At 51.8% G+C, this 26,249-nt stretch overlaps 12 protein-coding genes across 12 annotated transcripts; 2 read left to right on the top strand and 10 right to left on the bottom strand.

Annotated features, from left to right (window-relative positions):
* Window positions 1-4: 4 nt before the first annotated feature.
* QC762_213470 (uncharacterized protein) lies at window positions 5-2,472 on the bottom strand. Its single transcript, XM_062888242.1, has 3 exons — window positions 1,117-2,472; window positions 741-1,061; window positions 5-681 (listed from the first exon to the last, which is right to left on the bottom strand). The coding sequence occupies exons 1-3, from the start codon at window positions 2,079-2,081 to the stop codon at window positions 111-113; spliced, it is 1,857 nt and encodes a 618-aa protein (XP_062746461.1). The 5' UTR covers window positions 2,082-2,472; the 3' UTR covers window positions 5-110.
* A 342-nt stretch (window positions 2,473-2,814) lies between these two features.
* Window positions 2,815-4,872, top strand: QC762_213460 (uncharacterized protein; the record flags this gene model as incomplete). The annotated part of the gene is made up of 1 exon (XM_062888241.1): window positions 2,815-4,872. The coding sequence occupies one exon, from the start codon at window positions 2,815-2,817 to the stop codon at window positions 4,870-4,872; it is 2,058 nt and encodes a 685-aa protein (XP_062746460.1).
* A 13-nt stretch (window positions 4,873-4,885) lies between these two features.
* QC762_213450 (uncharacterized protein) lies at window positions 4,886-5,763 on the bottom strand (the record flags this gene model as incomplete). The annotated part of the gene is made up of 2 exons (XM_062888240.1): window positions 4,886-5,489; window positions 5,546-5,763. 2 exons carry the CDS (start codon window positions 5,761-5,763, stop codon window positions 4,886-4,888), a joined length of 822 nt encoding a protein of 273 aa, XP_062746459.1.
* Window positions 5,764-6,086: 323 nt separating this feature from the next.
* On the bottom strand, window positions 6,087-7,912 carry QC762_213440 (uncharacterized protein; the record flags this gene model as incomplete). The annotated part of the gene is made up of 2 exons (XM_062888239.1): window positions 7,099-7,912; window positions 6,087-7,025 (listed from the first exon to the last, which is right to left on the bottom strand). Exons 1-2 carry the CDS (start codon window positions 7,261-7,263, stop codon window positions 6,087-6,089), a joined length of 1,104 nt encoding a protein of 367 aa, XP_062746458.1. The 5' UTR covers window positions 7,264-7,912.
* A 157-nt stretch (window positions 7,913-8,069) lies between these two features.
* Window positions 8,070-9,133, bottom strand: QC762_213430 (uncharacterized protein; the record flags this gene model as incomplete). The annotated part of the gene is made up of 2 exons (XM_062888238.1): window positions 8,070-8,579; window positions 8,600-9,133. The coding sequence occupies 2 exons, from the start codon at window positions 9,131-9,133 to the stop codon at window positions 8,070-8,072; spliced, it is 1,044 nt and encodes a 347-aa protein (XP_062746457.1).
* A 2,729-nt stretch (window positions 9,134-11,862) lies between these two features.
* Window positions 11,863-12,690, bottom strand: QC762_213420 (uncharacterized protein; the record flags this gene model as incomplete). Its single annotated transcript, XM_062888237.1, has 1 exon — window positions 11,863-12,690. One exon carries the CDS (start codon window positions 12,688-12,690, stop codon window positions 11,863-11,865), a length of 828 nt encoding a protein of 275 aa, XP_062746456.1.
* Window positions 12,691-13,838: 1,148 nt separating this feature from the next.
* Window positions 13,839-17,267, bottom strand: QC762_213410 (uncharacterized protein). Its single transcript, XM_062888236.1, has 3 exons — window positions 16,906-17,267; window positions 15,106-16,824; window positions 13,839-15,051 (listed from the first exon to the last, which is right to left on the bottom strand). The coding sequence occupies exons 2-3, from the start codon at window positions 15,791-15,793 to the stop codon at window positions 14,198-14,200; spliced, it is 1,542 nt and encodes a 513-aa protein (XP_062746455.1). The 5' UTR covers window positions 15,794-16,824; window positions 16,906-17,267; the 3' UTR covers window positions 13,839-14,197.
* A 345-nt stretch (window positions 17,268-17,612) lies between these two features.
* QC762_213400 (uncharacterized protein) lies at window positions 17,613-18,203 on the bottom strand (the record flags this gene model as incomplete). Its single annotated transcript, XM_062888235.1, has 1 exon — window positions 17,613-18,203. The coding sequence occupies one exon, from the start codon at window positions 18,201-18,203 to the stop codon at window positions 17,613-17,615; it is 591 nt and encodes a 196-aa protein (XP_062746454.1).
* A 760-nt stretch (window positions 18,204-18,963) lies between these two features.
* On the bottom strand, window positions 18,964-19,583 carry QC762_0046280 (uncharacterized protein; the record flags this gene model as incomplete). Its single annotated transcript, XM_062883425.1, has 2 exons — window positions 18,964-19,061; window positions 19,388-19,583. 2 exons carry the CDS (start codon window positions 19,581-19,583, stop codon window positions 18,964-18,966), a joined length of 294 nt encoding a protein of 97 aa, XP_062746453.1.
* A 245-nt stretch (window positions 19,584-19,828) lies between these two features.
* QC762_213390 (uncharacterized protein) lies at window positions 19,829-21,658 on the bottom strand (the record flags this gene model as incomplete). Its single annotated transcript, XM_062888234.1, has 2 exons — window positions 20,647-21,658; window positions 19,829-20,593 (listed from the first exon to the last, which is right to left on the bottom strand). The coding sequence occupies exons 1-2, from the start codon at window positions 20,935-20,937 to the stop codon at window positions 19,829-19,831; spliced, it is 1,056 nt and encodes a 351-aa protein (XP_062746452.1). The 5' UTR covers window positions 20,938-21,658.
* Window positions 21,659-21,664: 6 nt separating this feature from the next.
* On the top strand, window positions 21,665-24,792 carry QC762_213380 (uncharacterized protein). The gene is made up of 2 exons (XM_062888233.1): window positions 21,665-22,391; window positions 22,452-24,792. The coding sequence occupies exons 1-2, from the start codon at window positions 22,289-22,291 to the stop codon at window positions 24,524-24,526; spliced, it is 2,178 nt and encodes a 725-aa protein (XP_062746451.1). The 5' UTR covers window positions 21,665-22,288; the 3' UTR covers window positions 24,527-24,792.
* A 560-nt stretch (window positions 24,793-25,352) lies between these two features.
* QC762_213370 (uncharacterized protein) lies at window positions 25,353-26,075 on the bottom strand (the record flags this gene model as incomplete). Its single annotated transcript, XM_062888232.1, has 1 exon — window positions 25,353-26,075. The coding sequence occupies one exon, from the start codon at window positions 26,073-26,075 to the stop codon at window positions 25,353-25,355; it is 723 nt and encodes a 240-aa protein (XP_062746450.1).
* Window positions 26,076-26,249: the final 174 nt, after the last annotated feature.

Here is a 26,249-nt window from a genome sequence, read left to right as displayed (position 1 = left end):
AGATTCCGGATTGCTGTGATATCACTTCGTTCTCGGTGTCCCCTGAGTCTCGAAGCAACCGGGTTTATTCATCAAAACAATATGTACAATGACCTCGCTCATCTGCTCTATTACATCAGCTCCCTCCCTGTATAGCCCGCATCCAACTCAACCGGCGGCAGCGTGTTTTGCGATGCCCTGGGCCTTGGCCGGTGGTAGGTTGGCAGCTCCACATAATCATGGCCCCCATCGACCTCGTGATAATGGGCAACAGGTACCTTTGTGTCCTGAAATTTGGTAGGCAGCTCCTCAACCTGGGCATCTGAGGGCATCTCTCGCACATGTGACTCCGAGGCCAGCTCCTTGCGATCAACAGCCCCGTCCACTCCCAGCTCGCCCAGGTCATCTGTTTCAGTGAGCGCGTCGTGTCTACCAGCTCGTCGTCGACGCCAGAAAAGCCAACCACCAATGATGGCGGCCAGACAGATCACAGCCGCTAGTATTATTCCCACCATTGCTCCCGTACTCAAGCCGGCTGGTGCTGATATATCTGGCATCGTGGTTGTTGTTGGGCCCAAAGGGGAATCTGTATTTGAATCTGACTGGGAGTCTGGCGAGTCTCCACTGGTGAATAAGGCCTCGGCAGATGTTGCAAAGAGCTGCTTGACGCCTTCGGAAGACCATCGAACATCAGAAGAAGTTCTGGTTCTGAGTTAGCAACTGGCCATCATGAATTATGTAGGTGAAGAGATATTCTTTACCGCTTCTCATACCAGTCCTTGATGGCGCTTGCTGATTCATAGGCGGCGGCGTTGGAATCGTATTCCAGCTTCCATTCGGTCGCTGTCATATCGAACAGAAGGAGCCCCTGAGGGATCGCATCTCGGATCCGTATTTCATCCTCTCTGCCACGACCGCCGACGCTCAAGACTTGTCGGTTGCCGACGGCGACGCATGTGTGGTAAGCTCTCCGGCCGCCTGGTGGTGTTGGGAGTTTTGTCCAGACAAATCCGGGCAGGCTGAGAACGTAAGCGTCTTCGTACACCAAGTAGTCCCGCTCATTTGAGCCACCAAAGATGAAACTGTCTCGTCAGCAATTCGAATCGAGTTATTCAGGAGAGCTATCATGCAACTTACATCTCGTGGCCCCCTTCCTTGCTGCTGAATGCTGCTGTGCAAAATCCGATTCTCGGTGAAGGAGGAATATTTCCAGTGGTAACTTGCGACCAGGTTTCTTTCGTCACGGGATCGAAAAATGTGACATTTCTCATGTCGAAAAAGTCCATCTCCCCAAGTGGTACCTCCTTGTCAGTTCGTCCCACGTGTCCTCCCATGACTACGACAATCCCATTCTCCCCAACCCCAGAAATAAACTCGGCAGACGCTCCGACAACTGGCATGTCCCCAAATGGACTGAACTTTTGAGTACCATTCATGAGCGCCTTGCTTTCAAAGTCGAAAGTTATCATCCCAGACAGCTGGCGAGTGTTATCTCTTCCCAACTGCGTCCAAGGAGTGGCTTGTCCGCCAATGACGATTCCCATTGTGCCGGTACTGGTGACAGCCCCAGCTTCGCCCGGGCTGATTTGATCCAAGCGCACCCCATTAGGAAGCGTTTCCACGCCCCATTCACCTCCTCCTCGGCTGTCAGCGGTGAACTTGTAGACTTCATCCGTCACCATCTCGAGCCCAAACGGCCAGTAGCCACCCCAAGCATAGAATGCCCCATTCTTTGTATCGGTCCACAAGTACCATCTGTTTCTAGCCAGACTTTCAAAAGGTTTCGGGGTTGCTTTGATGGTGACTGATTCAGACTTCCACGATTTGTTCAGGGGAATTGAGAGGGTGGAGTTGACCTGGTTCTCCACTCGGCCGCGAATGGAGCTGAAGCCATCCTCGAACTGAGTGATTTGGCCGCCTTCAATGTAAACGTGATTATTTAGTACGGTAGCGCGGGCGAGGGTCCGTCTGACATAGTTCTTTGGTGAAGGAACGTCGAGAAGGGCAGCGTCCGTTGTCCCGGCGGTCAGGATTGTGGCCAACAATGATGTCAGGAGAGCGCTGGTCAGTCGGTGTGGCGCCATCGTTCTGGTCTTTTCCATCTAGATGTTTGCGTGAAAAAGACGAAAAACATTCGACGCGATGAGAATTTGTTGGCCTGGCTTTTGATCATCAGCCCTGTGGGGGTGGTTGAGCCGCTGCCAATCTCGGTAGCGGAACAGTAGGCCAGTTACCGGCTCCATGATGAATGTGTAGTGCCTTGGCGGTTTTATTCAGGGGTATTTGAAGTTTAAAGAAGCTTCGCGGGTGGGAAGGATTTCCCCGTTCCCTGTCCCACGGGAGCCGCCCGACAAGCAACGGGAAAATCCGCGGGATGGGCACACCGACGTCGAGGGGCAGGATGGCGTCAGGAACTGTTGATCAAACACATGTCATGTGCTCGCTATGAAGATATGCAGGCACCGAAAGCACGTCGAAGAGGTCGACAAAAAGTTGTTTAGGTTGCATAGCCGCTCGCTTGTTGCTAGGAAATTCGTGGCTGCCAGAGCAGCTCTCATTGGCGGGCCGCAACTCCAACCCACGCCGCCAACTTGCCTGTCTATGAGTTGTCGTGATGAGTTGTGGCTTGGGACAGGAGGTGACTGTGCTGCGTGCCGCACTGGTTTTGTTCAGCCTCAGCGCTTAGCTTCTTGGTTCGGGACTACTTCTATCTCCAGTTCTGTCTTGGGCGTGTGTTTACTTTCCATAACACTTTTCCTCTTTTTTCTTTGCCTTTTTCGTTTTCTTTTCATCTTTGTGCCCCTCCTGCTATTGAACCAGTGGTGACTCCCCAAAATGAGACTTCTCAACACTACAACCCTCAAACTTGAGCAGTTCCTCAACAACATGCCCCAATATGCCATTCTATCACACACATGGGAAGAGCAGGAGGTCACCTTCAATGACATCTCGAGCTCTGCGCGGACATCGCTCAAGGGCTGGCAAAAGGTCAAGAACTGTTGCAAACTCGCACGATCCCAGGGATGGCAGTACGTCTGGATCGACACGTGTTGCATCAACAAGGCCGACAACAATGAATTTGGAGAGGCCATCAACTCCATGTTCCGCTGGTATGAAGAGGCTCAGATCTGTTACGCCTTTCTGGAGGATGTCCCTCCACATTATTGCAGTGATGGAAAGTCACGGCCTCGCAATTCCAAGGTGGTCCAAAGTCGCTGGTTCACGAGGGGATGGACTCTACAGGAGCTTCTTGCTCCGTCATTCTTGGCTTTTGTCGACTCAGACTGGAACATCGTTGGCTCCAGGGAAACGTGCACACTTGCAGTAGCATATGCAACCACGATCGAACAAAAGGATATCCAGAATTTTAGGTCGTGTTCCATAGCAACAGAGCTCTCGTGGGCTTCTAAACGCCAGACAACAAAGATCGAGGACAGGGCTTACAGTATGATGGGTCTCCTAGGCGTTCACATGCCCCTCCTCTATGGTGAAGGCAAGAATGCGTTTGTTCGCCTCCAGCACGAGATGATACGTCTGTTCAACGATGAAACGGTGCTTCTCTGGACTACCCGAAAAGGGTCAGTATTCTCCACCGATGCACGCTCATTTGCTCAACGCATGGGGGGACGAGGCCGATATCCTGAGTGGATGGTACGGGAGAGCTTGTTTGCAGAATCTCCCGAAGCATTTTCTGAATCCAACGGGCTGGCAGTCATTCGTTTTGATAAAGGGCCCAGGAATGTCGGCATCTCCAATGGCGGCATCAGCCTCAAAGTTGAACTCTTTCAACGATTCGAAGACGAAGGTTCAAAATATCAGCAGCGGCTTTCGAATTCACGGACCCCGGCTCTCTACGCGATCAAATTAAACTGCGCGCGGACCAGCGAGCCAGACGACCCGATGATCTTGCCCTTGGCCGCCACCGGCATTGGACATCCCGTCTACGAGGTACTGAGAACTGGATCCCTATATTCGTGGCAGGAGTTCATGGACACCACCAGATTGCTTAGAGGAAAATGGCAAAGCTTGGGCCGGCATAGTATTACCCTCACTCACCCCAAGCCCTCGGCCCTCATCAATCCATCAACCACTCTACTTACGGTTCACGCCAAAAGCTCGCGCTTGGCATCCTTGCTCTTGCGGAAATCATCCGGATACAGGCCAGATAAAGACGGTCACCAACAGTGGTCTTTTGTGGCACCTAGGGCCATTTCCAGCAGCTCCGATGCAGGATTCCTCGGTTTCGCAGACATGGACTATTTCGGGACCATCATGCTCAAAGACGGAGGAGCTTTAATGACCAACGGAACGTTATACATTCAAATTCTGGGTGTCACCAGGACCAGTTCTTCGCCCATCTTCTACCTGTTGGTGGTCTATTTTTGTCCGCCATTCCCCCGCTTCGGCATCTGGCTCGTTGACAGGAAACTTCCTCGACCAGAGCGGTGGGTGGATATTTTGAACCAAAGTAATGGACCAAAACCGGGAAGTAGTATTGACGGAGATGCACCGGGACCAGAACATCTTCTCAAGTTCTTGAACAAAGATATTCGTACAGGCTTTGACTTGGACTCTGAGGTCGATTATCCTCATACGGCGCCGTTCGGAGACAACTCGCTGGTGCAAGTGACGGCTAAACCAACACCCTTCTCCCCCAACAGCCCTCCAAGACTAGAAGGCCAACCGTTCAGCGATGATCCCGCGCAAGACACGGCGGCAAACTGTTGGTTAAGGCAGGCAACAGCAGATGAATTAACAATCTCCAAACACGTCCAGCTGGAAATCTCAGTGGTGGAAAAGGAGCTACTGGAAAACGACCACCCAGACGAAGTAGAATGGAAATACATGGAGGAGATGGAGGATGATGATGACCTTTGCGACTTGGACGACTAAATGCCCCACAACCTCAAAACCTCAACCCAGCCCCCCTCATAGCCCTCACAAACCCTTCCCACGCCCCCTTCCTCGGCCCCTCTACCGCCTCCAACCTCTCCCTCAACACACTGTGCACAATATCCTCTTTTTCCTCCTCCCCCACCAAGTCCACCCACGTCTCCTCGATATACCTCTCCAGCTCAATCCCGGGCTGATCCTGCCCCGTCTCTACCAAGTCCTTTTGCTGGGGATGCAACTCTGTCTGCACGGCCGGCGGCATGATCTCAATTACCTTGATGTGGTGGGTATGAGGTGATTCTGGACCGGAAAGCTGGCACCGGAGTGACCAGGCCAGACTGTGCACGGCGGCTTTGGTGGCGGAGTAATTTGCGCATCGGGGCAGGGGGAGGACAGCGAGACCTGAGGAGACAAGAACAATGGACGTCGGGGATGGGGCGAGCGAGATCAGGTGCGGGAGAAAAAGGGAGACCATGTGGAGGGGGGAGAGATAATTGGTGGTGAGCTCTGCTGAGACGGACGACAAGGAGATGGTGGACGGGGACGTGAAGTCGAGGGACCGCTGGAAGCCGGCGTTGAGAATGATGGAGTCGAGACGGGGGTACTTGGATGTGATCCTAAAAAAGATCACGGTCAACAAATAGGCTAACACGAAAGGATTGGTGTAGCTTACTTCTCAACCCAGGCGGGCATGGCGTCCAGGTCCGACACATCAAATGGCTCAGCAGCGACTTTCTCGCTGCCATGTTTCTCAACCAGGGCTTCAAGACGATCTTTGCGACGGCCAACTGCAATGACAAAAATGCCCGCAGATATCATGCGCTCGGCCAGTGCAAGACCGATGCCTGATGTTGCTCCTGTGATGAGCACCGTCTTGTATGGGAACGGCATAGTGAGGTTAAGTGGTGATTGTTCTACGTGGCTGATTAATGACTTTCAATAAGGATATTTTGGTTTCTTGGGTAAGAGAGATAATTGCAATTTTTTGTGGTATCAAATAATCTCAAATCAAAGATCAGTCAATGAGAAAGCAACTCATCGTGACATGAAAGGAGGGGTTGTGCCTCTCGGCAATAATTCCCATTGTCTCCACCCTTGACCGCAAGCTTCCATTCCAATTCCATCCTGCTTTGGGGTTACACTACCTCACCCACCCGGCTTTGTTTCCCGCTCCGCATTACCCTGAAACACAATTCCATACCTATCATTGCTCACTATACCATATTGTCGCCATGGACACCGTTCTGAGGAATATTCGTTCCGGTAGTCGCCCCGATAGGAGCCGCATGGTGGTGAGCAGCCGTCCCATTATGATGACCAGTCAGCCCGTGCTTCTCTCCCCAAGCGCCCCGTCTCGTAAACGTTCCCACGTCCAAGTATTGCTGGCCGCCATGTCCAAAGGTAAAAGACGTTGTGCGGTTCAACGGGACGTGGTTCCACCTCCAGTCCCAAATCGAGGCATACGTCATCCGGTAAGCGCTGAAAGCAAAAACAGTTCCAATAACAGCGCCGGCGAAAACGTCGTACCAGTTGTGGTACTCGTCGATAGTAAGCGCGCCTCCGATCAAGCAGGCCCCGAGGACAGGTGCGTACAGAACGACCAGCTTCCACATGGCAGGGTGATAATCCGAGAATACTTTCAGCTTGCCGTTCAGGTAGAGACTGAGGAAGATCAGGCCTGCAAAGGCGGCAGTGGTGTGCCCGCTGGGCATACTTTCCAGCGAGTCGTTGATCTCATCTTCATCGCCGGTGCAGATTTGCTTGGTATAATAGATGCCTGTGTATCCCCGTCCATTGTACCCAGCTCCCTGGACGCCGGCCGCATTAGAAGCCAGAGACAAATCCGGTTGGCAAACGGCAAGGAAGTGAGGGCGAAGGCCACCGATGAGCCACTTGATGAAAACTTGGAACACGGCGGCGGTGATTAGGCTGTACAGCAAGCCAATGACTGCGTTGTTGAAGTCCCAAAACGATCGGATTCGGATCTGCATGACCAGCATGATGACAATGGGAATGACAGAAGCCAGAAACGCAGCGAGCCAGATCGGAATGATCTCCTTGCGAAGAGGGTAGCCGAACTCGGGGTAGACGATCTCGCCGTCGGCAAACGTGACGGGGAACGAACGGGTTGGGGCTGGTTTCGCGTGATAAACCTGAGTGAGTCCTCTGTCAGTAACTAGACCCAAAGGTCAGGAGCTCAGCAGGATCCCAGAGAAGAATTCTTACACCCAGACCAACGGCGCCAAGGGCAGCCATGGTCAAGATATCCAGCCATGTCGCCTTGAACCACTGACCGACACTCGGTCGAGAAGACGCCGAGTGCAAGTCGCTATGGGTGTGATGGTTCGCATCCGGGGCCGGGACCGGCTTGCGATTGAGGAAGTTGCCCATGTTTATTATCGCAGAACTTGGAATGATGGCGAGTGATGGGAACTTGTTTTCAGTCAATAGTATCCCAGCTAACCGATGGTGTTGGTCGAATGCTGATGTATTGAGGAGGGCACTGCGAAAGGTAGGGTGACCGGCTGCTTCCCCAAAAGATAATGTCGACAATATCTGCAGGAAGTGCAAGACTGGCCACAAACACAAAGATATATCACGGAGCTCTATTTGCTCTCCTTCAGCTCATTGTGGCATTGACGTCAGTGTGCTGCTATCCCCGGGCCGTCCCCGGACCTGTTGGAACGCTACGGCTAGTCGGCAGGTGCCTTGCACGACACGACAGTCGTCCCTGTCAAGTTTAAAAACGGGCGCCCACTTTCCAGGTGCCGATGCAGCCGTGTGAAATCGATAAGCGTGCGACACATGGTAAAGCATAATGCCTCCGATGTCATGTACCTCGTCAGAAGCTCCAAAAAGGTGGTCGAAGCGATGACATGGCCAATGTCGACCACTGAAACCCCGCAGTGGAGTTTGATGCAAACCTGGAAGAGAAATACCGAAGAAAAAGACAGCAGAGGGCATGTGCATTTGTGGATGGAAACATGACCGATCCATGTTTCGCGACCGCGGAGACTTTGAACACACCAAAATAGGCGCGATACCTCGTGAGAGCCTTCATCTTTGACCTGAGTTGAAGTAAGGACATTTTGGGACTGGCTACCTACTTTGGATGACTTTCATGGCAGGTATTTTACAATTATCGGGCAGTTTATCATTCAATACCTATCCTCCTATCAAGCTCAGCGAGTGCCCGACTAAGCTTTGCTCTGAAACCAAGACAACACGTTATCGAAGCTGTCAAGCGATGCTCCGCTGCCATACAGCCCGGCAAGAAATGTCGCCCGGTGGCTAGCCCTGGCGACCTGGATTCCAGCGGCATACCTGCCCCCAGCAGCAACTGTTCGCGTCACCATCGCCGGATGGACAGCTTCGTCGGCAAGACCATAGTAGAAATGAATGGGGCTATCGTATTCCCAGGCTATGGCTGCATTTCTGATCAGTTGCCGTTGCAGCGCGCTGATGTGATCGTTCGTGTAGCCTTTCCAGAAGCTATCCGCCAATAGGTTGGTACTGTTGGGAGAGTTTGAGGGATCAATGGCGCTGATGTTATAATCTTGCCAATTTCTTTCTGCTAGTTCCCGATATTGAGGCCGCACCGCCGTCTCCATCAGGCCTGGGAGATTGTAGTACAGCTCGTAGCTACCAAGAGCCACAATCATGCAAGGCGCAATCCAGGCAGCCAGGGGAGGGTAGCTCTCGAGACCCTCTGGCAGTGGGAAATGACCTTCCCAGACCAATACCGCCATGCTTGATCGAGATCACTGAAGGGACTGGCAACAGCCGTCGCTTCAATATCGATCCCATCGGAGCGGAGAGCTTGATGCAACCATAGCGTGTTGGGGGCACCCTGGGACCAGCCCTGTAGGAACAGTTTCGCCGGTGTCAAACCAAGATCCTCCAGCGCGGCGAGCCCAGCGTTGAGAATATCCACACACGTTTGCGTAGTGGCGCCCTTGACGACATAGGCCTCGCCACGCCCTTCCCGAAGCGGGCCCTTGCCGATGTAATCCGCCGCAATGACGGCAAACCCGTTCGCTGCAAATCGCTGGATATTAAACAAAGTTTCCAGGGAGTCGGCATCGTCGGTCACGTTATAGTTTGGATCGGAGAGCTTCACCATATGGGAAGGCACCTGGTCGAAAGAGAGGATGGTTCCATGCTGCCACGACACTACAGGAATGGTATTGTTGGCTGACACCGGAACTGCCAGTAGTCCTGTCACCGCCACAGTCTCGCCTTTCTCTGAAATGGTTGTCATCGTCGTGACGATGCAGCGTAGAACAACATCGTTGCTTGCTCCTTGTGTTGTGGCATCGAATCCGGGCAAGATAGAGGATGTGTTAAACAGGGGAAATGACAATGCAACGGCAGTCTAGCCGTTGTGCAGTCACTAGAGTCTCAGCCTCTAGGTGATAGGTCGCTGGCCTTGCTGGCTGTCCCTTCCACGGGTTCGAAATCGACCCAGCCATCACCCCTGGAGTCACAGTGCTCAGACCAAAGAGCCATAATGTGGGAGTCAGCAAAAGACTCACACCAATATTCATTTTTTTAGCGTTCACCGTTCAAGCGTTGTGAGGTTGCGATCCTTGGTGTTGCTGGGTGTAATATAAAAGGGAAAGCAAAGCACACAGCCTGGAATGCGTGCTTGGCTCTCTACAACACACAAAGTACGTGGGTTTCTGCCTTCCGAAAACAGAGCCATTGTTCAAAAACCACAGATATTGAAGTGGGGACCATGAGACCCTAGCATTCCCGCTGTCTATCCGCTTTAGGAAATGCTGTGCAGTGTAAGTGCTGGATCGCCACGTCAGCATTTGAGAACGCCGTGAAAGACTACCTAAGGCAGTAATTTCTTGGCACTTTTACTGACCTAGTATCGTGAAACTTGTCTAGCCTAGTTACCTGGGCTCCTTATCCCTACTTATATAGCTACCACGAGAGGAAGTCCGAAGCTATGTCTGCGGCTTATCATCTTCTGTCTTTTCGATGCTGCTCTTTGGCGCAATGATTCAGAGCATCTTATGTTGACAAAAGTAGGGTTACTACCGGTATCTTGGTGCTTCAGATGTCGTCTATTCTTAGCTTAGCACTTAGTAGTAATTCCAACCGTCCATCCAGGTTATTGTCGAGAATATGAGGTAGCCACATACCTGCTGTTGGCTCATCTTTGCAGAGTTTGTTTTCCATCATGTTATCTCCTTAGATATACCTAATTTTCAGATGATCTCTTGATAGATGGGACCATATCATGGTCTGTGCGTTGGGATCATGGGCTTAAAACCCTCCTCCTTTCAATGTCTTCACTCTCACCATTCCTTACGACAAATCAACCATCACGTTGGCCGCCCGCGGCTTAAAGTCTTTCCCAGGACTTGCACCGCTCTTGTCTCCTTTCTTCATAAACCAACTTCGGCACCCACATCTCGGCAACGCGTAAGTTAGGACAGACTCTCAATATCCGAGGTTGATGAATGCCTTCATTGCTGACCCTGACCTGAAAGCTCTACTAGCCTGCAGCAAAGTGACTGAGTCATGACTCTCGTTGTGGAACTTCCTTTCGAGCTCCGCAAGCTCATAGTCGGACACTTCTGTCCTTATTGTGTACTGAAGAGTGACCTCGCAGACTTTTCTACTCTGCTAGCTCTGGCGTCGACCTCCAGAGCCCTAAGCCAAGTGGCAACACCTCACCTTTACCACCGACCCACCACCCAGAAGCGGTGGATTTTCGCCCGCACGCTACTTCTTCGTCCCGATCTTGCTGAAGCCGTTAAACAGATTTACCTTATCGAGGAAGCAGGACAATGGTATGATGGTTCCATTTCCAGGATGTGTCCTGGGACCCTCCAAACTGGTACCGATTGAGCTTGCCCAGTACTACCCGAACCACTTCTTTTCGCAAAGCTCCATGGGGAAGTGGCTGCACAAGCTTGACCTAACTACACTATGGGACCTGGAGTTCGATTACTATTACTGGATGGTGTACATGAAGCCCAGAGGCTCTCGTCTGAGATATTCAGTACGGCCTTTTAGCGACAACACAAGGCTTGAGATACTGGCTTCCCTCTGTCCAAAGGTGATGGCTATCAAGGCATCTTACTGTGACCGCGACGAATCACTGCTCAGTCTGAACGCCCCATAATCTATGCAACGCCTCACCAAGATCGTGCTTGTCGGCAAGGGGGATTCCCCCAACCTTTCGCCCTGCCTTTTGGTTTCCATCTTTCCGAAAGGGGTAAAATCTCGAGAAATGCACAGTTGAGGGTCTCCGCGAACATTGGTCTGAGGAAACCTCGGGGTCCAAATCGCTGGAGGGAATCAAAGTAAAGAAGCTCGCTCGCCTTACACTTTCCAAAGCATATCTGAAGAATCGCAGCTTGCGGCCCATCATCAAGGCCTGCCCCAACCTGAAGCATTTCAGGTATGACGGTCGAAGTAACGAATTCTCCTGCAGGTTCCACTTGGGCCCGGAAGAGGTAATGCCGCTACTCGACAAATTTGTACCAAACCTGGTCTCTTTCGACCTGTCGCTAAACAAAGAGTTCAAGGTTACGCGCTTTGGAACACCGTGGACCGAGAAAAACCTTCTTGAGTTGAAGGGGCCAATGGACGAGCGTGGTATTGACTACGATTTCACTTTCAACCGCGAGGTGTTTCCCCATGAGCGGTTCGAGTAGGTAAGGTAATTCAGACTTTGCTTCACTCACTCAAGAGGTTGACCACGTTGGTCCTAGTCAGCTATGAGGCAAGGTAGTACTCGGGCATCCTTTGAGCCACAGGGGAGGTAATCGGACACTCGCCAATAGGGATAGAATCAATGGATACGAAGATGTCGTTGCTACTGAGTGGTGCTCAGCGTGATAGGAGATAGAATTTGTGAAGCGGACTTGCCGATTTTCTCACGCCATTTATGTTCTGTCAGACTTGCCGGTTGAACTTTGTGCCTCTGAATGCCATTCCATCACCAATGTTACAGGTAGTCACCCCTTTTCAGACAAAAGTCCCATTCCTCATCACAGTCAACGTATGCACTAGCCTCAACTTCCCCTTCTCAACCCGAAACTCATGGCTATCCGGCCTCGTCCCAAACAGCACAAACGCGTCCACCGTCCCGACCGTCTCATCAATCACATACCTCCTCTGCGTGATCGGCACCCCAGACGGAACCCCCACATTGCAGCTGTCCGTGGCGCTCCCATTGCCCGTGTACCAGCTTCCCTCCAACCTGTTGCACGGCGTACCCCAAGGCACAACAACAGTAGGGTCATTGAACAAATCCAAATACGCATCCGCCGCAGCCTGGATCGTTTCCCTAGTGTCGCGGTCCGCTTCAGGAATGGTAAACCACCAGTTATTCTCCGTCTCCCTCGCCGCGTATTGATACGTCAGCGACGCGTTAAACGCCCAATCGCCCTCCTTGGTGACCAACGTCTCGATCTTGACGATGTTCTCCCCCGTGGCGTCAAGTCTGATCTGGGTGCCAATCACACGGGGATTGGCGGGGTCAGTGACGATGATCTCGGTGTAGGTCGCGCATTGGGTCGTGTCGAGCAGGGAGCGGTTGTGGGCGATGCGGAAGGGGGTGTTGAGCACCGAGTCGCGGATGGAGATGGCACGGAAGTCTTCGGTGTAGGAGACTTCTGGGGAGGGGGAGAGGATGGAGGGGTCGCCGATGGTTTGGGCAGAGAGGTAGGATTCTGTGTAGCGGGTGAGGAGGGCGCGGGTGCAGCCTTCTTCTTCGATGGGGTCGGCCTGTCGGGGGAGGGAGAGGGCGGTGGTGGCCCCGAGGATGAGGGAGGCGATCAGAAGGGTGAGCATTGTGATACTTTCTTTGGACTTTCACAAGCGAGGATAGAGAATGAGAAGTGAGCAAACATGTTTTTCTCTCTGGTTAACTAAATATAGCTACTTCAAGCTTGATTCATCCTCACAGTCATGGCCAACGTCAACTACGATATACCGGCATGGATCTGCGGGGAATCTCTATGGAAGATTGAGGTGGGGAGGTTATATAGATTCTAGCCGCCCTGAGCAGGTTGGTTCATCCAATGGGTGACGTCCAAAATGTCTTGTCATTCAGCCCGGAGGATATAGCCGGTAGTCACCTGGATCAATCGTCCATACAACTTTGAGCATCGTGGCTTGGGTACCTGCATCCACAAATTGACCTTTTCTAGTGGTCTACTATATATCTGGTTCCCGAGGAGTTGCGGAGAACTGAAGATGGTGTTCAGATTGTTTACTTTAGTTTTAGCTAAGGGGCTTGCTAGGTGGAGATGCCAAGATTACCCCTATTTACCCCTTTTTCACCATGACCAGGGTAAACGTTCCACAAACAAAGAAGACTAAATGTGAGGATTCAGCGCATTTCCCAATAGACTGATGACTTTTTTGGCAAAGAATATTACCATAGTATCCCCCGCTCTACTCAGAGCCAGAGAGGCGACCAATCAAAGTCTGGACTCTGTGGGGTGGTACGACATGTCTAAAACCGCAAAACACAACCTGAATCTAGCCCTCGACGATGGTTACCATTCCTCGAGCCCATTCTATGCTGTGCGACAAAGTCAAAGACTTTTGTTTCTAAAGGAAAACCCTCTCTACCGTATCTATCCAGCGAAACAAAATCCCATGGCTGCTGCGTGCAAGGGAGAAGTCGGCAGAATTTTGACATGAAGCACCAAACATGTCCACGTGATTCAGCACCCTCACCCCATCAAGACTCCATTCGGTCCGGTAAAGTCAGTCTTTCCTCTTTGCCGAGGGTCCTTGCTTCACAAAATCCCGAGTATTCGATAAGGGTGTGTCGCGTCCCCCTACCATTGGCCAGCCCGCAAAGTCGGGCATGAGCAAGCTGCAGTGAGACGGTCGCCTCATTCACGATCGGCGGACCTTCCTTTCCCACACAGCCACCTCCCTGTGTCTTCCCAGAATCCACGAAGGCAGTGGAACAGAATGACTTGACGGTTCGAACGAGGGTACAGTAGCGCACAGAGGAAACATATCTCATTCCTTTTTTACTCTCTGTTTCTCCGTTGGACATTGGGAACCCCTTGCCGAGTCAGGTTCACCCAATGCATCTGAATTACTACTCGGAGAACTATTGAAAAGAATTGCAATCAAGAAATTGTTAATAAACCAGCAGCATCTTTCGGCAGATCAAAACTTTGTACTGTGAGCAAGAATGATAGGTTCCAGACTCATTGAATATCACCATGTACATCCACATATCACATCTGCTCCCCACGAACTCCATGCGCCGCCATGCCATACCACCTCTATCTTTATCTTTCAATATGTCTCCTAGAGCTTGTTCCCTCAGGTATCAAGGTAGCTCCGTGACATGATGCTTAGTAGGAAGCTCATTCCTGTCATTGGTATGCGGCAGCTCAGACGCAAGATTCGGACTCTCAAGTTCTCTCGGTGGAGGTGTAAGCGGCTTGTCCTTGACTTCAGCGTCCCACTTGTCTGCACTGAGTCCGCTACTGGTGCGCGCGACACCAGCTGTTGGAGAGGAGGCGCCTTGACTTCCCGTCTCAGACATGGGCGGAACCGTAGCAACTGTGTCGTCGGCAGCTGTTGTGGCCTCCTCGTCAGGGGGTGTGGATTTCTTCTTTCGAAGAATCCAAAAAGCTGCTGCTGCTGCGCCGATGAGAAGGACACCAACACTGACCCCGACACCAATACCTGCCTTCGCTCCCGTTGTAAGACCAGCATCACCCGCACCAGCACCTTCATCAGCGATGATCGTCGTGTTGGCACTCTCCACAGGGGCGGCTCGGTCCCAATTTCCATCACGATACTTCGTTTCGATTATACGGCCTCCACTGACATAGTACAGTCGAATGCTGCTGCTTTCGATGTGACTCGCAATGGTGAAGTCGGAATTTGGTTCGTCAGCCAAAGGCCAGACGTCGGTGTTCTGAGACGCCTGAGCGCGAAAACCACCTTCAACCGAGGCCGAGACGAACGCCGCAATCCAGTGGATCGCGCGGTCGGTTCCAATGTAGAAAATGTGACGGGTCGTGTCAGTGTCAATAGCAATTCCGATTGCTTTTGGGTTGCCATCCCACGCCTCAAGCTCAAATGAAGGGGTTGCGGAGGTATCATATGGAAATGAAGTCCGGTTAGAGGCGCTGGTATTGTTGAGTCCTCCTTTGAGTGGTGTTGGAAACGTATCTACGGGCCCTGTTAGAACTTCTCTCAGTATAGTTTGGCAAAGGAAAAAATTACCGATGAAGTAGGTGCTGTCCACGTTGAGGCGGGCTGTTTCCATGTTTCGAGCGTCTCGCGGGGTCACGACTGTGACGTTACGAACACCCGAAAATTGCGAATGAATCTCCATACTTGACCGATTTGTGTTGCTCGATACCGGACTTCCATAAGACCAGCCGTCCGTTGACTTGAATTGCAATGACTGGAGCGCCTTCGATCTGTCATGGTAGAATACCCTATAACCCTCTTGCTCCCCCAGTAAAGTGACGGAGATTCCTGAATCCGTGTGGGGGCTTGGGGTCCCTCGTCTGTCCGAGATGACATTGCTCTCTTGCTGGTCGTACAATCCGGTTCTGTTGTCACACTTGTAGACAGCGTTGACAATGTCATCGTTGTTGTTTTGGTAGAATACCGAGGCCCACGTCGACCCGATTTGATCATACCAGCCAGTAGCCGCCAGTGATGTTCCCTTTTTGGGGGCGTAAGTGGTCCTGAGAGCGATTGGTGGATCTTGTGGATAGATGGGAGTGCTGTTGCTGTTACAGAAGGAATAGGTGAGGAGGCCGGTTGAAGCATTCTGAAGAACAAGCGAGGGCCCGAGGTCAGTCCACCAAGCTGCCATGGAACCGCAGAGCGATGGTGTGGGCAGAGAAAAAAGGAGCACCCAGTGGCCGAGATGCCATCGTGCCTCTGCCGATTTGGCCATGCTAGAAATGTGAATGGAAGGTGTGCTGGCACCTCCCGCGACCTCCCCGAGATGCAATCCTGGATAATCGTGGTGCTGAGAAGGCTGTCCGAGTGACTGAAGAAAAGTAGTTTGAAGAGCCGGGTGAAGGGGGGAGGAGGTGTAAGAGGAGCGCACCCAGGTGAGACACAGCCAATGTTGTCTTGGGTATTTGCTGTGTGTTTAATGGCCATGCTTCAAATGCCTGTCCCAGTTCGCTCCCGATCCACCCACCTCCGCGGCAGCTAAGGGTATCGAACTTGGCAAAGCCGAGTCATTGCTACGATTACTGTCCAACCCTGTCGTAGTGCCGGAACGGTGAAGGTTACCGACCAACTGGGAGTCTGGACTTGACGATGTACAACAAGGGCGGTGACACCTAAACAGGCTAGGTCAGGTGCTGTCTCTGGCGTCCAGCTGCATTTGACATCGCCCCCACCATATGGTGGTAATGGTTCTCTTGGAGCAGCAGATGAGTAGCATTGAATAGGACTTCATGTCTGACGTGCGTCAAGCTGGCAGCAGGATCGTCGGGTTGACAGCGTCTCATTGGCTTTTTGGACATGCCGACAAAGCATCAGCGGGCAGGACGACCAGAAGGGTACTTCCGCGATATCCGTGTCTCGGTCTCGCTCGACTTTGGTGGAAAAGCGAGGGGAAGGAGTTCACAATTTCGATGGTCATTCTGTTGTGCCCACGAGCATTATTGATTCGAACTGCAAGCCCTCTTTCGAGCTGCAGGACATGGGATCGCTGGCGAACCACACGACAGTGACGAGCGGCTCGCATCACAGCATCTGCAAAGAGGCACGCTAACACCGACGCCACTTCGCTTGAAAGTCCCAGCTCCAAATCCTCCACCTGGGCGTGAAGCACTCACAAACACTGAGAAATTCTGTCACTGTAAGCTGAATAAGCCCTTGTCAGTAGTGTGTCTCGTCACATCAAATAGTGCATATTCGCCACAGTGCCCTTCCGCCAGGGTCAGAAAGCTTATCTTGATTTTGCCGAGCCTATTTCAACGTTGATCTTGTTTAGTAATCGGCCGAGAATCATGAAAAAGTCGACGGGATGAGTAGATTTAGAAGACCTACATATTATTCAGCATTGCTGTCTCGGTTTCGTCACTGTGTGGAAAGACATGAGTATTGGGAAATCTTCATGACCAAAAGGCCAGATTCAAAGTCGGATGCATCGCAACCCTAAAAAGCAAAGAATGCAACCCCACGTTGAGGAAGATGGTGGGAAGATCATGATCGTCGAGGCGGCGATCATAGCATGGAGCTTTGAGCCTGGCTTTCGTCGGCTCATGAAAGAACTAGTGCCTGGATGGGCTGCTTCCCTTTGAGCTCGTCAGGTGTTTCGTGCGTGAATTCGCACAGGTTTGAAGGTCGATTCTTTTCGGGAGGGGCGGAATGAACTCTCCAAACTCGGCCAATATTTCCATGCAGCTGGGGTCCAACCAGTGGGAACTGCCCAGCAAGAGCAAGCAGGACAGATGGGGGTTGTCGCTTCCAAAGTGATGACATGCCCGCCACAGAGCAAGTGCCGGCCCGTCTTGCCGGTCATGCTTTCCATTTCCCAGTTCGTTATCAATCATCACAAGGAACCACGTGCGGAGAATTGTTCTCGATAAAACCTGACGAGTGACTATTTGTCTATGAAAAACTAAAAAGGAAAGTATGCTTTAAAAGTACCGTAATGATATCACATGTTAAGGAAAGTCCAGAAAGCGATCAAATGATCTCATAAACCGCCCTTCACTCCAGCCCCTTGAAGAAAGAAAGTGAACTGAATCCCTTTAGGCGTACAGGATCCTCAACCCAGCACCAGGGCCCTGAGGGTAAGAAAGTCCAGTGTTATCCCCGACAGCCACCAACTCGAGCCTCTCCACAGAGCCAGGAGCCTTGCAAGGACCCTTCTGAGTCAAAGAAGTGCTGTACTTGGCCGCCCAGGTAGCCGCGCCAGTAGCCGGAACGTTGAGGCGACCAAGGTTGGCGTCACGCTTGTTGGACTTGTCGCCGGCGTTGCAGGTGTTCTCGCCCCAAGAGGTGAAGACGTCGACTTGGATGCCGTTGGTGTTGGAGATCCAGCTGGGCTGAGCGTGGTAGAAGTCGAGCCAGCACTGCTTGCCAGCCGACGCGGCGGGGTAGGTGAAGGTGAAGAGGGTGGTCTGGCCATACTCCTGACCGTTCCAGACGTTGCGGGCGATATAGCCGTAGGAAGTAGGGGCAGAGCAGTAGTTGTCCCAGGCGTCAGCGAGAGCGTGGCCGATGACGGTGGTGGGAGCAATCTCGGCTGGTGCCTGGCGGGCAGAGATTTCATCAGCGGGAGCGGCCGAGGTGAGGGCCAAAGAAGTGAGAAAGGCGACGATGGTAGTCTTGGAGAACATATTGAATTTGTGTATTGGTTGAGTTGGAATGTGGATATGAGGAATGGTGGTTGTTGTTGTAGTTGTTAAACTGACTGTGTGTGTGTAGATTGCTTGAGTGATGATGAGACGGATGAGAATGATGACGGACCAGGGCGAGGTTATATACACATCGACCTCCTGTTCCATCCTCACCTACACCGAGAGATCGCGACACTCATTCCAGCTCATGACCATAACATCATCGTCACACTGCCTCTCCACGGCCTCCATCCTCAAGACAAAGGTGCGGGCTAAGAATAGACACTGAGTAAACCTGCTCTCGGCGAAGCAATAGACGTACCTCAGCCCACTGAGTGTTCGCCTTTCAAGTTCCCTTCTGGGCCTCCCGAGTCCATCTCGGTGTAGTTCGCCAGTCACGGAATACACCGTCATGTTCAACCTCTACACACGTAGAGCACAACATTTACGGCACGTTCCTACGTGTCGATCCTATGAAAAATGCATATCCTCCATCACGAGCCTTGGCCCGCTTGGACCGTACAGAAAGTTGCAAACCTGAAGTCTCGTGGTGGTGACATGTCTTTCATTTCGAATTCCGACTTACCGCTGTTTCCTTCTGTAAAGTCGGTCGGCATAGTGGTATCGAAAGGGTAATAGGTCGGGCACTGGATCATGAGTTCGGGAGGTATGTATGAGGTTCGTCGCTTGCCGGAATACGAGATCTTGCACGTGTTCCAGTGCAGGTATATGACGATGCCCAATCCAGTGCTGTGGTTCATTAATGCCAAGCAACAACATCATACCTTACCCTCGCTTCGTCCTCAGCCGCAGAGCTGCAGTGGTGTTCTATTGTCTTGGGGTTGGTTCGTACGAGTCCTGGTGAGGTCGTTAGAAAGCGAAATCTTGAATTCGCATCTGAGGGTTCTGGACTGGAGTGAATGGAACCTGTTCGCTTTCTTGTTTCTTGCACCCACCAGATGTGGCGTGTTAGTCAGGCTGTCGGGGAAGGGGCTGGTGACCTGCACCGCCCAGCTCCCAAGCTCCCCAGTGGACGGACTTTACTTTCCCATTGGAAGATCTCGGTACATGTTTCGGAGTGGCTGGAAACGGCATTAGCAGAGTGCGAACAAGCCCATAACACGATCCACTCATGAGCTTCGCAGCAAGCAGGTTACGGGCGGAGGATTTATCCGCTTGCTTACCCTCAACAAGCCCTGTTCGTAGGGCTGAGGTCGATCTTAGGTAAAATGCATCAAGATTGTGGCAGCGGAAAAGGCGTGATTGGTTTGAAGCCCGTACTATCGATTCGTATCTTCTTAAAGCCCCGTACTGGTTCACACACACTTCAAACCAAAGACGGTTTACTAAAGCCACAAGACGCAGTTGTAGGTAAGACATGAGCGGATAAAATGGGTCCCATTGCTACGGTATCGATCCAGCGTATCCCGAGTACTCAGAAGTCCGATAACGGCTGCGGCTGAAGCGAAGGATCACGCCATGGCTAACATCACCGCTCTGAGGAATATGATGACTATCCCAGTATAATATCCAACCAGGTCTAAGAATAACTTCCATGCAGTTCTACCGCCAGTTTAATGCTCACTGGACTCTCACGGCTTCCCTGGGTTCGGCCCAGATGAGGGCTACCGCACTCTCGCAACGATGACTGAGTTGACCACCTGATTATAGGGATGTACTACCACACAGGGCTCAAGCCTCTTCAGCAGTGTCTCAGTTGCAAGGTCGACCTCTGGGTATAAGCATGACCTCAAGCCCCAACTGCTGCGGACAACCAGTAGCGCTCCTCTCCTCATCCGACTGATCACTTCCAGCATGATCTTCTCCTTGTCTGTCTGCGTAACTCCCACCAACGCAGCCATGTACACGACGTCAAACTCGCTGAGATCTCGTGACGCCGAAGCCGAGGTTGCCTCAGCACAGATGAATTCCATTCCATTCCCCCTCTCTCCCAGAGCAAGGCTCAACTTGAGAGACGCAGAGATAGCCGCTTCATCGTAGTCAATGTTGAGGACAATTGGCTCCTGATTCGCTGCGTTGTCTGTGGCGGTGGTGTTGTTGGTGGTTGGCTGCGTCAAGCTTCTCACTGCCACATCATTCTTGAGAGCCTGCAAAAGGCAGAGCGACGTGAGAGGGAGCGGGCCGGAGCCGATGAAGGCAACTCGTCGCGGTGCCTTTTTTGTCGCCGAGAGGATGGAGCAGACTTCTAGTCGGGTCAAATCCTCATAGTTCTCATAGTATGGAAAACTCTCGAGGCGCTCGACGACTTCTTGCTGGGTCTGGCCTTCCAGAATGTGTTCGGCCCAGTGAAGCTCAAGACATGATTCTGACTGGGCACAGATCTGTCTAAGAGACGGTAACACAGCCTGGACGCTCACATTTTGTAAAACCTTGGCTTTGTCAGCTCGTATCTTCCACGTTTCCCGTGATGAGTTCGACACACCTTGTCTACAATATCTTGGTCGTGGATCTCGCTGCAGATGGCGACAAGGTTACCCAAGAGCTTATTGATGGCTGGCGCTGGACGAAGGTGCGGAAGCTTGAGTAGCTCGGTGTGGATGTTGACGATACTCCGGACGAGCCACTGAACCTTTTCCTCCCTGGCATCTGCCTTCTGGCTCTGAAGGATGTCGGCTTTCTCAACAATAGTTAAAGAATCCTGGGACGAACGAGAACATGCGTCGACCTTTTTTGTGGGGCTACCAATGCGCAGCCAGGAGGCAAGAAGAGGCATGGTGACGGGTGAAACCGGATGACGGAGCGTGCGGCTGTGAGTGTTGAGATGTGTGTTCGGGATAATAGATTCCGTGAGGGTTTGTCACTCAAGATATGGCGGCAAGAGTGTTGCTGCTGCTTGATATAGGCACTCAAGAAGAGATACAAGTGTGGTGACTATTGTGGTGGCAGTTGCTCAGAGATGGTCTCGGTGGCAGTGTGACCGATGATCTCAACAAACATGGAAATTGCTGCTCTTCGAGAAGGGTGGAATTGCACGCAAGCAGCAAACCTCCCAAAGTAAACAGCAGCATCACGCTCTATATCTGCTGCAGCCTCTGCACCTGCAGATCAGCCCGCAGGGTGCCCACATAGGACCGGACGAGACGCATGTTTGTTAGACAAGCGGTGTTCCATTCCCCATGATGAGCGGTATTTTTTTTTTGAGGCCGTCAGTCAATTTGGGAAGGAGATGAAGCCCTCCGCAGAGGATCCAACCAGCCGTTTTGATCATCTTTTAATGCTGAAGCCGCAGAATATGGCCATCAAGGTGCACAATGAGGTGTCTGATTCCAGCCGTCAAGGTTCTTGGCTGTCTGGACAAATTTTATCCGAAGCCGCATGTTTCACTCGGTCGTGGCCCAATGTCACCTCTCTTCTCTGTGTCTGCTGCGGTATCGGCTCCATTCTTTCCTATGGCAAGTCCTAACGGAGCCGTTGTTGCTTGCTCTGCCGGAAGGTACGGGGTTGAGCATTTAATATTTGGGGCAAGAGCAATCCACAAGCAAGGGGGCACAGACGTTGAGAAAAAGGAAAGGACCAGGCACGGGAACACAGGGGAAGGAGACAGGGGTGTGGCCGGGGTCGCAAGGGCACAAGTGGGTCTAAATTTGCTTATCAGATCATCGCAGATTATCAGATGGAGCCCATCAAGGTTCTCACCCTCTCGATCAATCTCCGCCTCCGGCTCAATCAGCCTGTGAGTCTCACTCCCGTCATGCCGTGCCAATATCGACGTCTCAGTACTGCTGCGTACCCCCATGACGCAGCCGATGCAAGCTAGGTATTGTGTGCCCTGTTCCACTGCTTCCGCGGCATTGGATGTCTTGGAATCTTCTTTAGGCCCAGGTCCAGCGGTGAGCAACCCTCGTTTGATGGTCTGGTCGTGGCATCCTTTTTTGCAACAAAATATCCAGCCTGTCCGATTGTCGCCTTGCTCTTGCCAAGTTGCCTTCTTTTCCCTCAGCTCTCGCCCTTTTTCTGCTCCTGATTCCAACACACTCACCTCCGTCCCCAACACCTCCCACTCTTGCTCTTTCTCTATTCTCTGACTCACCAAACGATCCACTGTTCAACATCGTGGCATCAACATGGCAGTAGGAACATTCCCTGGTGAAAGGGCCAGTCTGGGCCATAAACTAACCAGCAGCATCTCATCGGTTATATCTACCTTTACACAACAACCTCTGAGCAGTAAGAAACACCCAGCCCTTCTTCCTGTCTGCCAAGTGAGCATTGCTAAGATCTCTGCAGGGCCAACCAATCTCTATCGGCCCTTGTTTGGCGAGGTTATTCCCCTCTGCGAGCTGTATTCCATCGCCAACGTGGTGGTTTTCCCATCCTCTTCACAATCTTCAGCTCTGCAAAACCCATCCCAGCCCTATTCTCAACACAACGGAATCGGAAGCACCGGGTTCAGAAGCACTCCGCCAAGCCCATTCATTGAGGCTCTACAAACCATCGGTCTCGGCTCTCCCAGTTGGTCTGCTTCAGCCATATCTGTTTTTACCATTGTTCTTCCTACTACCAACGGCTACGTGACCCGATCCGACTTCCTCCAACTTCGCCTCCAGGATTTCCCATACAAGATATTACGGACCCATGAGCCTTTGCGCCCACTACAGAAATATTCTGCCACTTGTCCCGCCCCGGGCCCGGTTACCTCAGAACATGATCTTGCCACGTTGGTTGAGTCGGCTGCCGGAGTTGTTCAATGGGAAGATTTGCCAACCTCTGTCTCATTCGTCGACTTGGAAATTTACAGGACAAGACTGACCGAGGAGCTGCGTGATCGTCTTCACAATGCACCATGGCTCTCCAGCACACCAATTCCCCGGCAACGGGTGGCGCTCATTCGCGGTAGACCAAACATCACGGCAGGAGGTCCAGTCTATCGTGCCGCCAAAGCATTAGGTCTTGACTTGATTATCGTTGACGAAGAGGGCCATTGGCTTCAAGCAGACACAGAAGAAAACAAGATGCATCGGGAAGCCTTCCTTGTCACTGACATGACAGAGGATGCAGGAGTGGTTGACCGCATCATCCAGTCCATTGTCAGCTACCCTCTTCCCATTCATGGTGTCTTTACACTGTCGGACAACTTTTTTGTGGCAGTGGCTCAGGTCGCAGAGGCATTGGGACTCCCCACCAGTCCCGTGGCCGCCTTTGAGACATCTGTGGACAAATATCGATCACGGCTTCTACAGAACGTTCCTGGTCAGACTGCCAGAGTTCACAATGTGAGAGAGCTGGAGTCTTTGCCAGCAAGTGGAGGTAACCAGCAGGCCGAGTTCATCCCCAGATTTCCCCTTATCGTCAAACCCACCAAAGGGTGGTCCTCGGAATGCGTGTCAAAAGTCAACAACCTCGCCGATCTTGCCACTGCAGTTCAAAAGGCTACTTCTCGACATGGCAGTGCGGCCGTCATTGAGCCCTTCTTTGATGGTCCAGAAATGGATGTCAACTTTGTGCTTCTCGACGGGGAGATTCTATTTTCTGAAATCGCAGATGAACCACCCTGCGACGCTGACTCGAGCGCTGCTACCGTCCATTCAACCTTTTCGCCAGAGGCCCTCACTCTCCCTTCTGCCCTTCCTGCCCAGGAACAAGACATTGCAAAGTCGACACTCCGAGATATTCTTGTCAATCTAGGATTTTGCACCGGTGTCTTCCATGTCGAGGCGAGAATGGTGAGCTCCACATTCGAGTACCGCAAGCAAGATGGCGTGATCGATCTTGTCCTCAAGCACGCCAAATCTTTGCCCGAGTCGGGAGCCGAGTGCAAGCTGATCGAGATCAATGCCCGCCCGCCTGGATACCGAGTCACTGTTCCAACACGTCATACATACGGCGTGGACTACTTTGCTGCACACATGCTGGCTGCTGCGGGTGATAAGAACAGGTTGCGACTGACCACTAGGCCCTACAGCCATGTGCTCGGTGACAACACCAATGATTCGAAAAGGGGAGCACAGTACTGGTCTCGACTGGTATACATTCCTGCTCCAGCCGCTGGTACTGTGCAATGGCCGTCAAAGCTAGCCCCATGCGAGGAGCTCAAGCGCCGAAGACCGGACCTGGCAGACAAGATTGTTCTGGGCGTTGACTATTGTGTCCCCGGAGACAAGGTTGATCTTTACACAGATGGGGCAAGGACATATGTTGCTCATCTGCTGGTTGTGAACAGGGAGAGCAGGCGAGACGTCATCAGGCTGGGGGAGGAAGTCCAGAAGGCCTTTACGATTGACATTGATGGTTCAATCAGCAGCAAGACAGAGATTAGTGATGGGGAAACTGATGTTGACCCCGATGTGGAGGGTTGCGAGTGATGTTTTGTTGTTTTTATCTCTATTTTTTGCTACTTTCGAGGGTTAAGAGCGATGGTGTTATGGATCTTCGGCAAAGGTTAGATTAATGTGATGTATGTGCGTGCTATCATCAAAGCTTTATTTTCATCTATAAGATAATTAGGCTTGCTTTTTATTCCATCATTTGGTTTTTGGTGATGATTGGATCATGGTTTCATGTACATGAGTATCTTAATATAAACAGGACATATAAAACATTGCTGCACACAGTGGTACATGAAACCTCTGCTTTAGACCAAGTTTGTCTTGTGAAGATACGGGCACTTTCTCCGCGCACTTCCCTCCCTGTCAGTGCAAATAGCGGATGGCGGACGGCGTTAGGTGCTGTATCTTGCGTCTTGACACATACATATACGATCTGGCTGAGAAAAGTGAGCCACCCATGAACCGTCACAAGTCCACGGGATTTATCTTTATGAAGTTGAAAGTGACATTGAAAAGGACAAACATATCATGATCGAGAAACTCGCCATTCTTCACAAGAGAGATACAACTGAAATCCCAGCTCGCAAGAAAATTTAGTTTATGAATCTTGCGAGGATACTGAACAGGTTGGGTGGGCAGACTCTACATATTTCAATGTCTTCTAGGTTGGCCGCCGCTTGAAATTAAAATTGCGAACCGGTACCACGGCATTTCTTACTCCATGCTATCTATTAGGTAGGACTGTTCCCAATGTAGTCTATTCAGATGCAAGCAACCCCAAGCTCCTCGCTCTCCAACATTATCGCTCCCTCTATCAAAACACCACGATGCATATATCCTATACCCTTTTGAAATTACCTTTTCACAGTTTCTGCTCCCTCAACTGCACAAACAAGGCCTCCGCCCTCGCCAGCTCATTCCTCCCCTCCTCATCCCCATACACCACCCCCTCGCAAAAGTGCTTCCTTCCCTCGATCTTGGTCATCCTAGCAACAACCAACACAATCGCCGGCTTCTCCTTCGTCCCTGTTCTCACAGGCCTCTTAAACGCAGTGTTCAGATACCCCGTCAAAAGCGGCATCTTGCTCCCCATTGCCCCGCTGTCCTTGTTGACCGCAAAAATCTGCCCCATCACCTCATCCAAAAGCGTCATGACAATCCCCCCATGGCAGATACCCTCCCACCCATTCACCTTCGGTCCCAAGGCAATAAGCGACTTGACCTCATTGACATAATCCGTAGGTTTGGGAGGGGGAGAGTAAAACGTGATGTAGGCCGGGATGGCGTCCGGCGAGTTTAGCGTCTGCGAGATGAGCGCGTCCTCCTCGCACCCAGACGGGCGGATGATGCGGGAGACGGACTGGGAGATGATGAGGTTGGGGGTGGAGCCGAGGAGGGAGGAGCACCAGGGTATTGAGTTGAAGAAGGCGATGTGGTGGGCTTCTTGGGCCTTGTTGGCCGGGGAGTCGAGGACGGAGGAGATGTCCGAGGCGGTTGGGGTGACCATTTCTTCTGATTGTGGGTTTTGTTGTTTACTTTCGGTTGTTGATGGTGGTGGTGATGGTAAGGCTTTGGAGGATGCCATTTTGTCGTGCTGCGATCAGGGATTACGTTTGAAAATTATAGGTAGAGGCCACCGGGATGTACGTATCAAGAATGAATGAGTCGTGATGGCAAAAATATGTGAGTGAGTGGCTGAAATACTAGAGAATTGCAGTGGGGATTGCGATATCAACCATATCGATTGTTCGGATGGACT

This window comes from Podospora pseudocomata, assembly GCF_035222375.1.
Source record: "Podospora pseudocomata strain CBS 415.72m chromosome 2 map unlocalized CBS415.72m_2.2, whole genome shotgun sequence".
Lineage (NCBI taxonomy): Eukaryota > Fungi > Ascomycota > Sordariomycetes > Sordariales > Podosporaceae > Podospora > Podospora pseudocomata.
The sequence above is the reverse complement of the archived record's forward strand: the minus strand, read 5'-3'. Positions and strand labels throughout refer to the sequence as shown.

Excerpts from the sequence above, each read along its gene's own strand:
- QC762_213470 (XM_062888242.1), bottom strand. The coding sequence starts at position 2,081 with ATGGAAAAGACCAGAACGATGGCGCCACACCGACTGACCAGCGCTCTC. Across the intron at positions 1,062-1,116 it reads AAGGAAGGGGGCCACGAGAT|TTTCATCTTTGGTGGCTCAA; the intron begins GTAAGTTGCATG and ends CTGACGAGACAG. Across the intron at positions 682-740 it reads AAGGACTGGTATGAGAAGCG|AACTTCTTCTGATGTTCGAT; the intron begins GTAAAGAATATC and ends ACTCAGAACCAG.
- QC762_213380 (XM_062888233.1), top strand. The coding sequence starts at position 22,289 with ATGGCAGTAGGAACATTCCCTGGTGAAAGGGCCAGTCTGGGCCATAAA. Across the intron at positions 22,392-22,451 it reads TACACAACAACCTCTGAGCA|GGCCAACCAATCTCTATCGG; the intron begins GTAAGAAACACC and ends AGATCTCTGCAG.
- QC762_213410 (XM_062888236.1), bottom strand. The coding sequence starts at position 15,793 with ATGGCCAAATCGGCAGAGGCACGATGGCATCTCGGCCACTGGGTGCTC. Across the intron at positions 15,052-15,105 it reads GGACAGCACCTACTTCATCG|ATACGTTTCCAACACCACTC; the intron begins GTAATTTTTTCC and ends CAGGGCCCGTAG.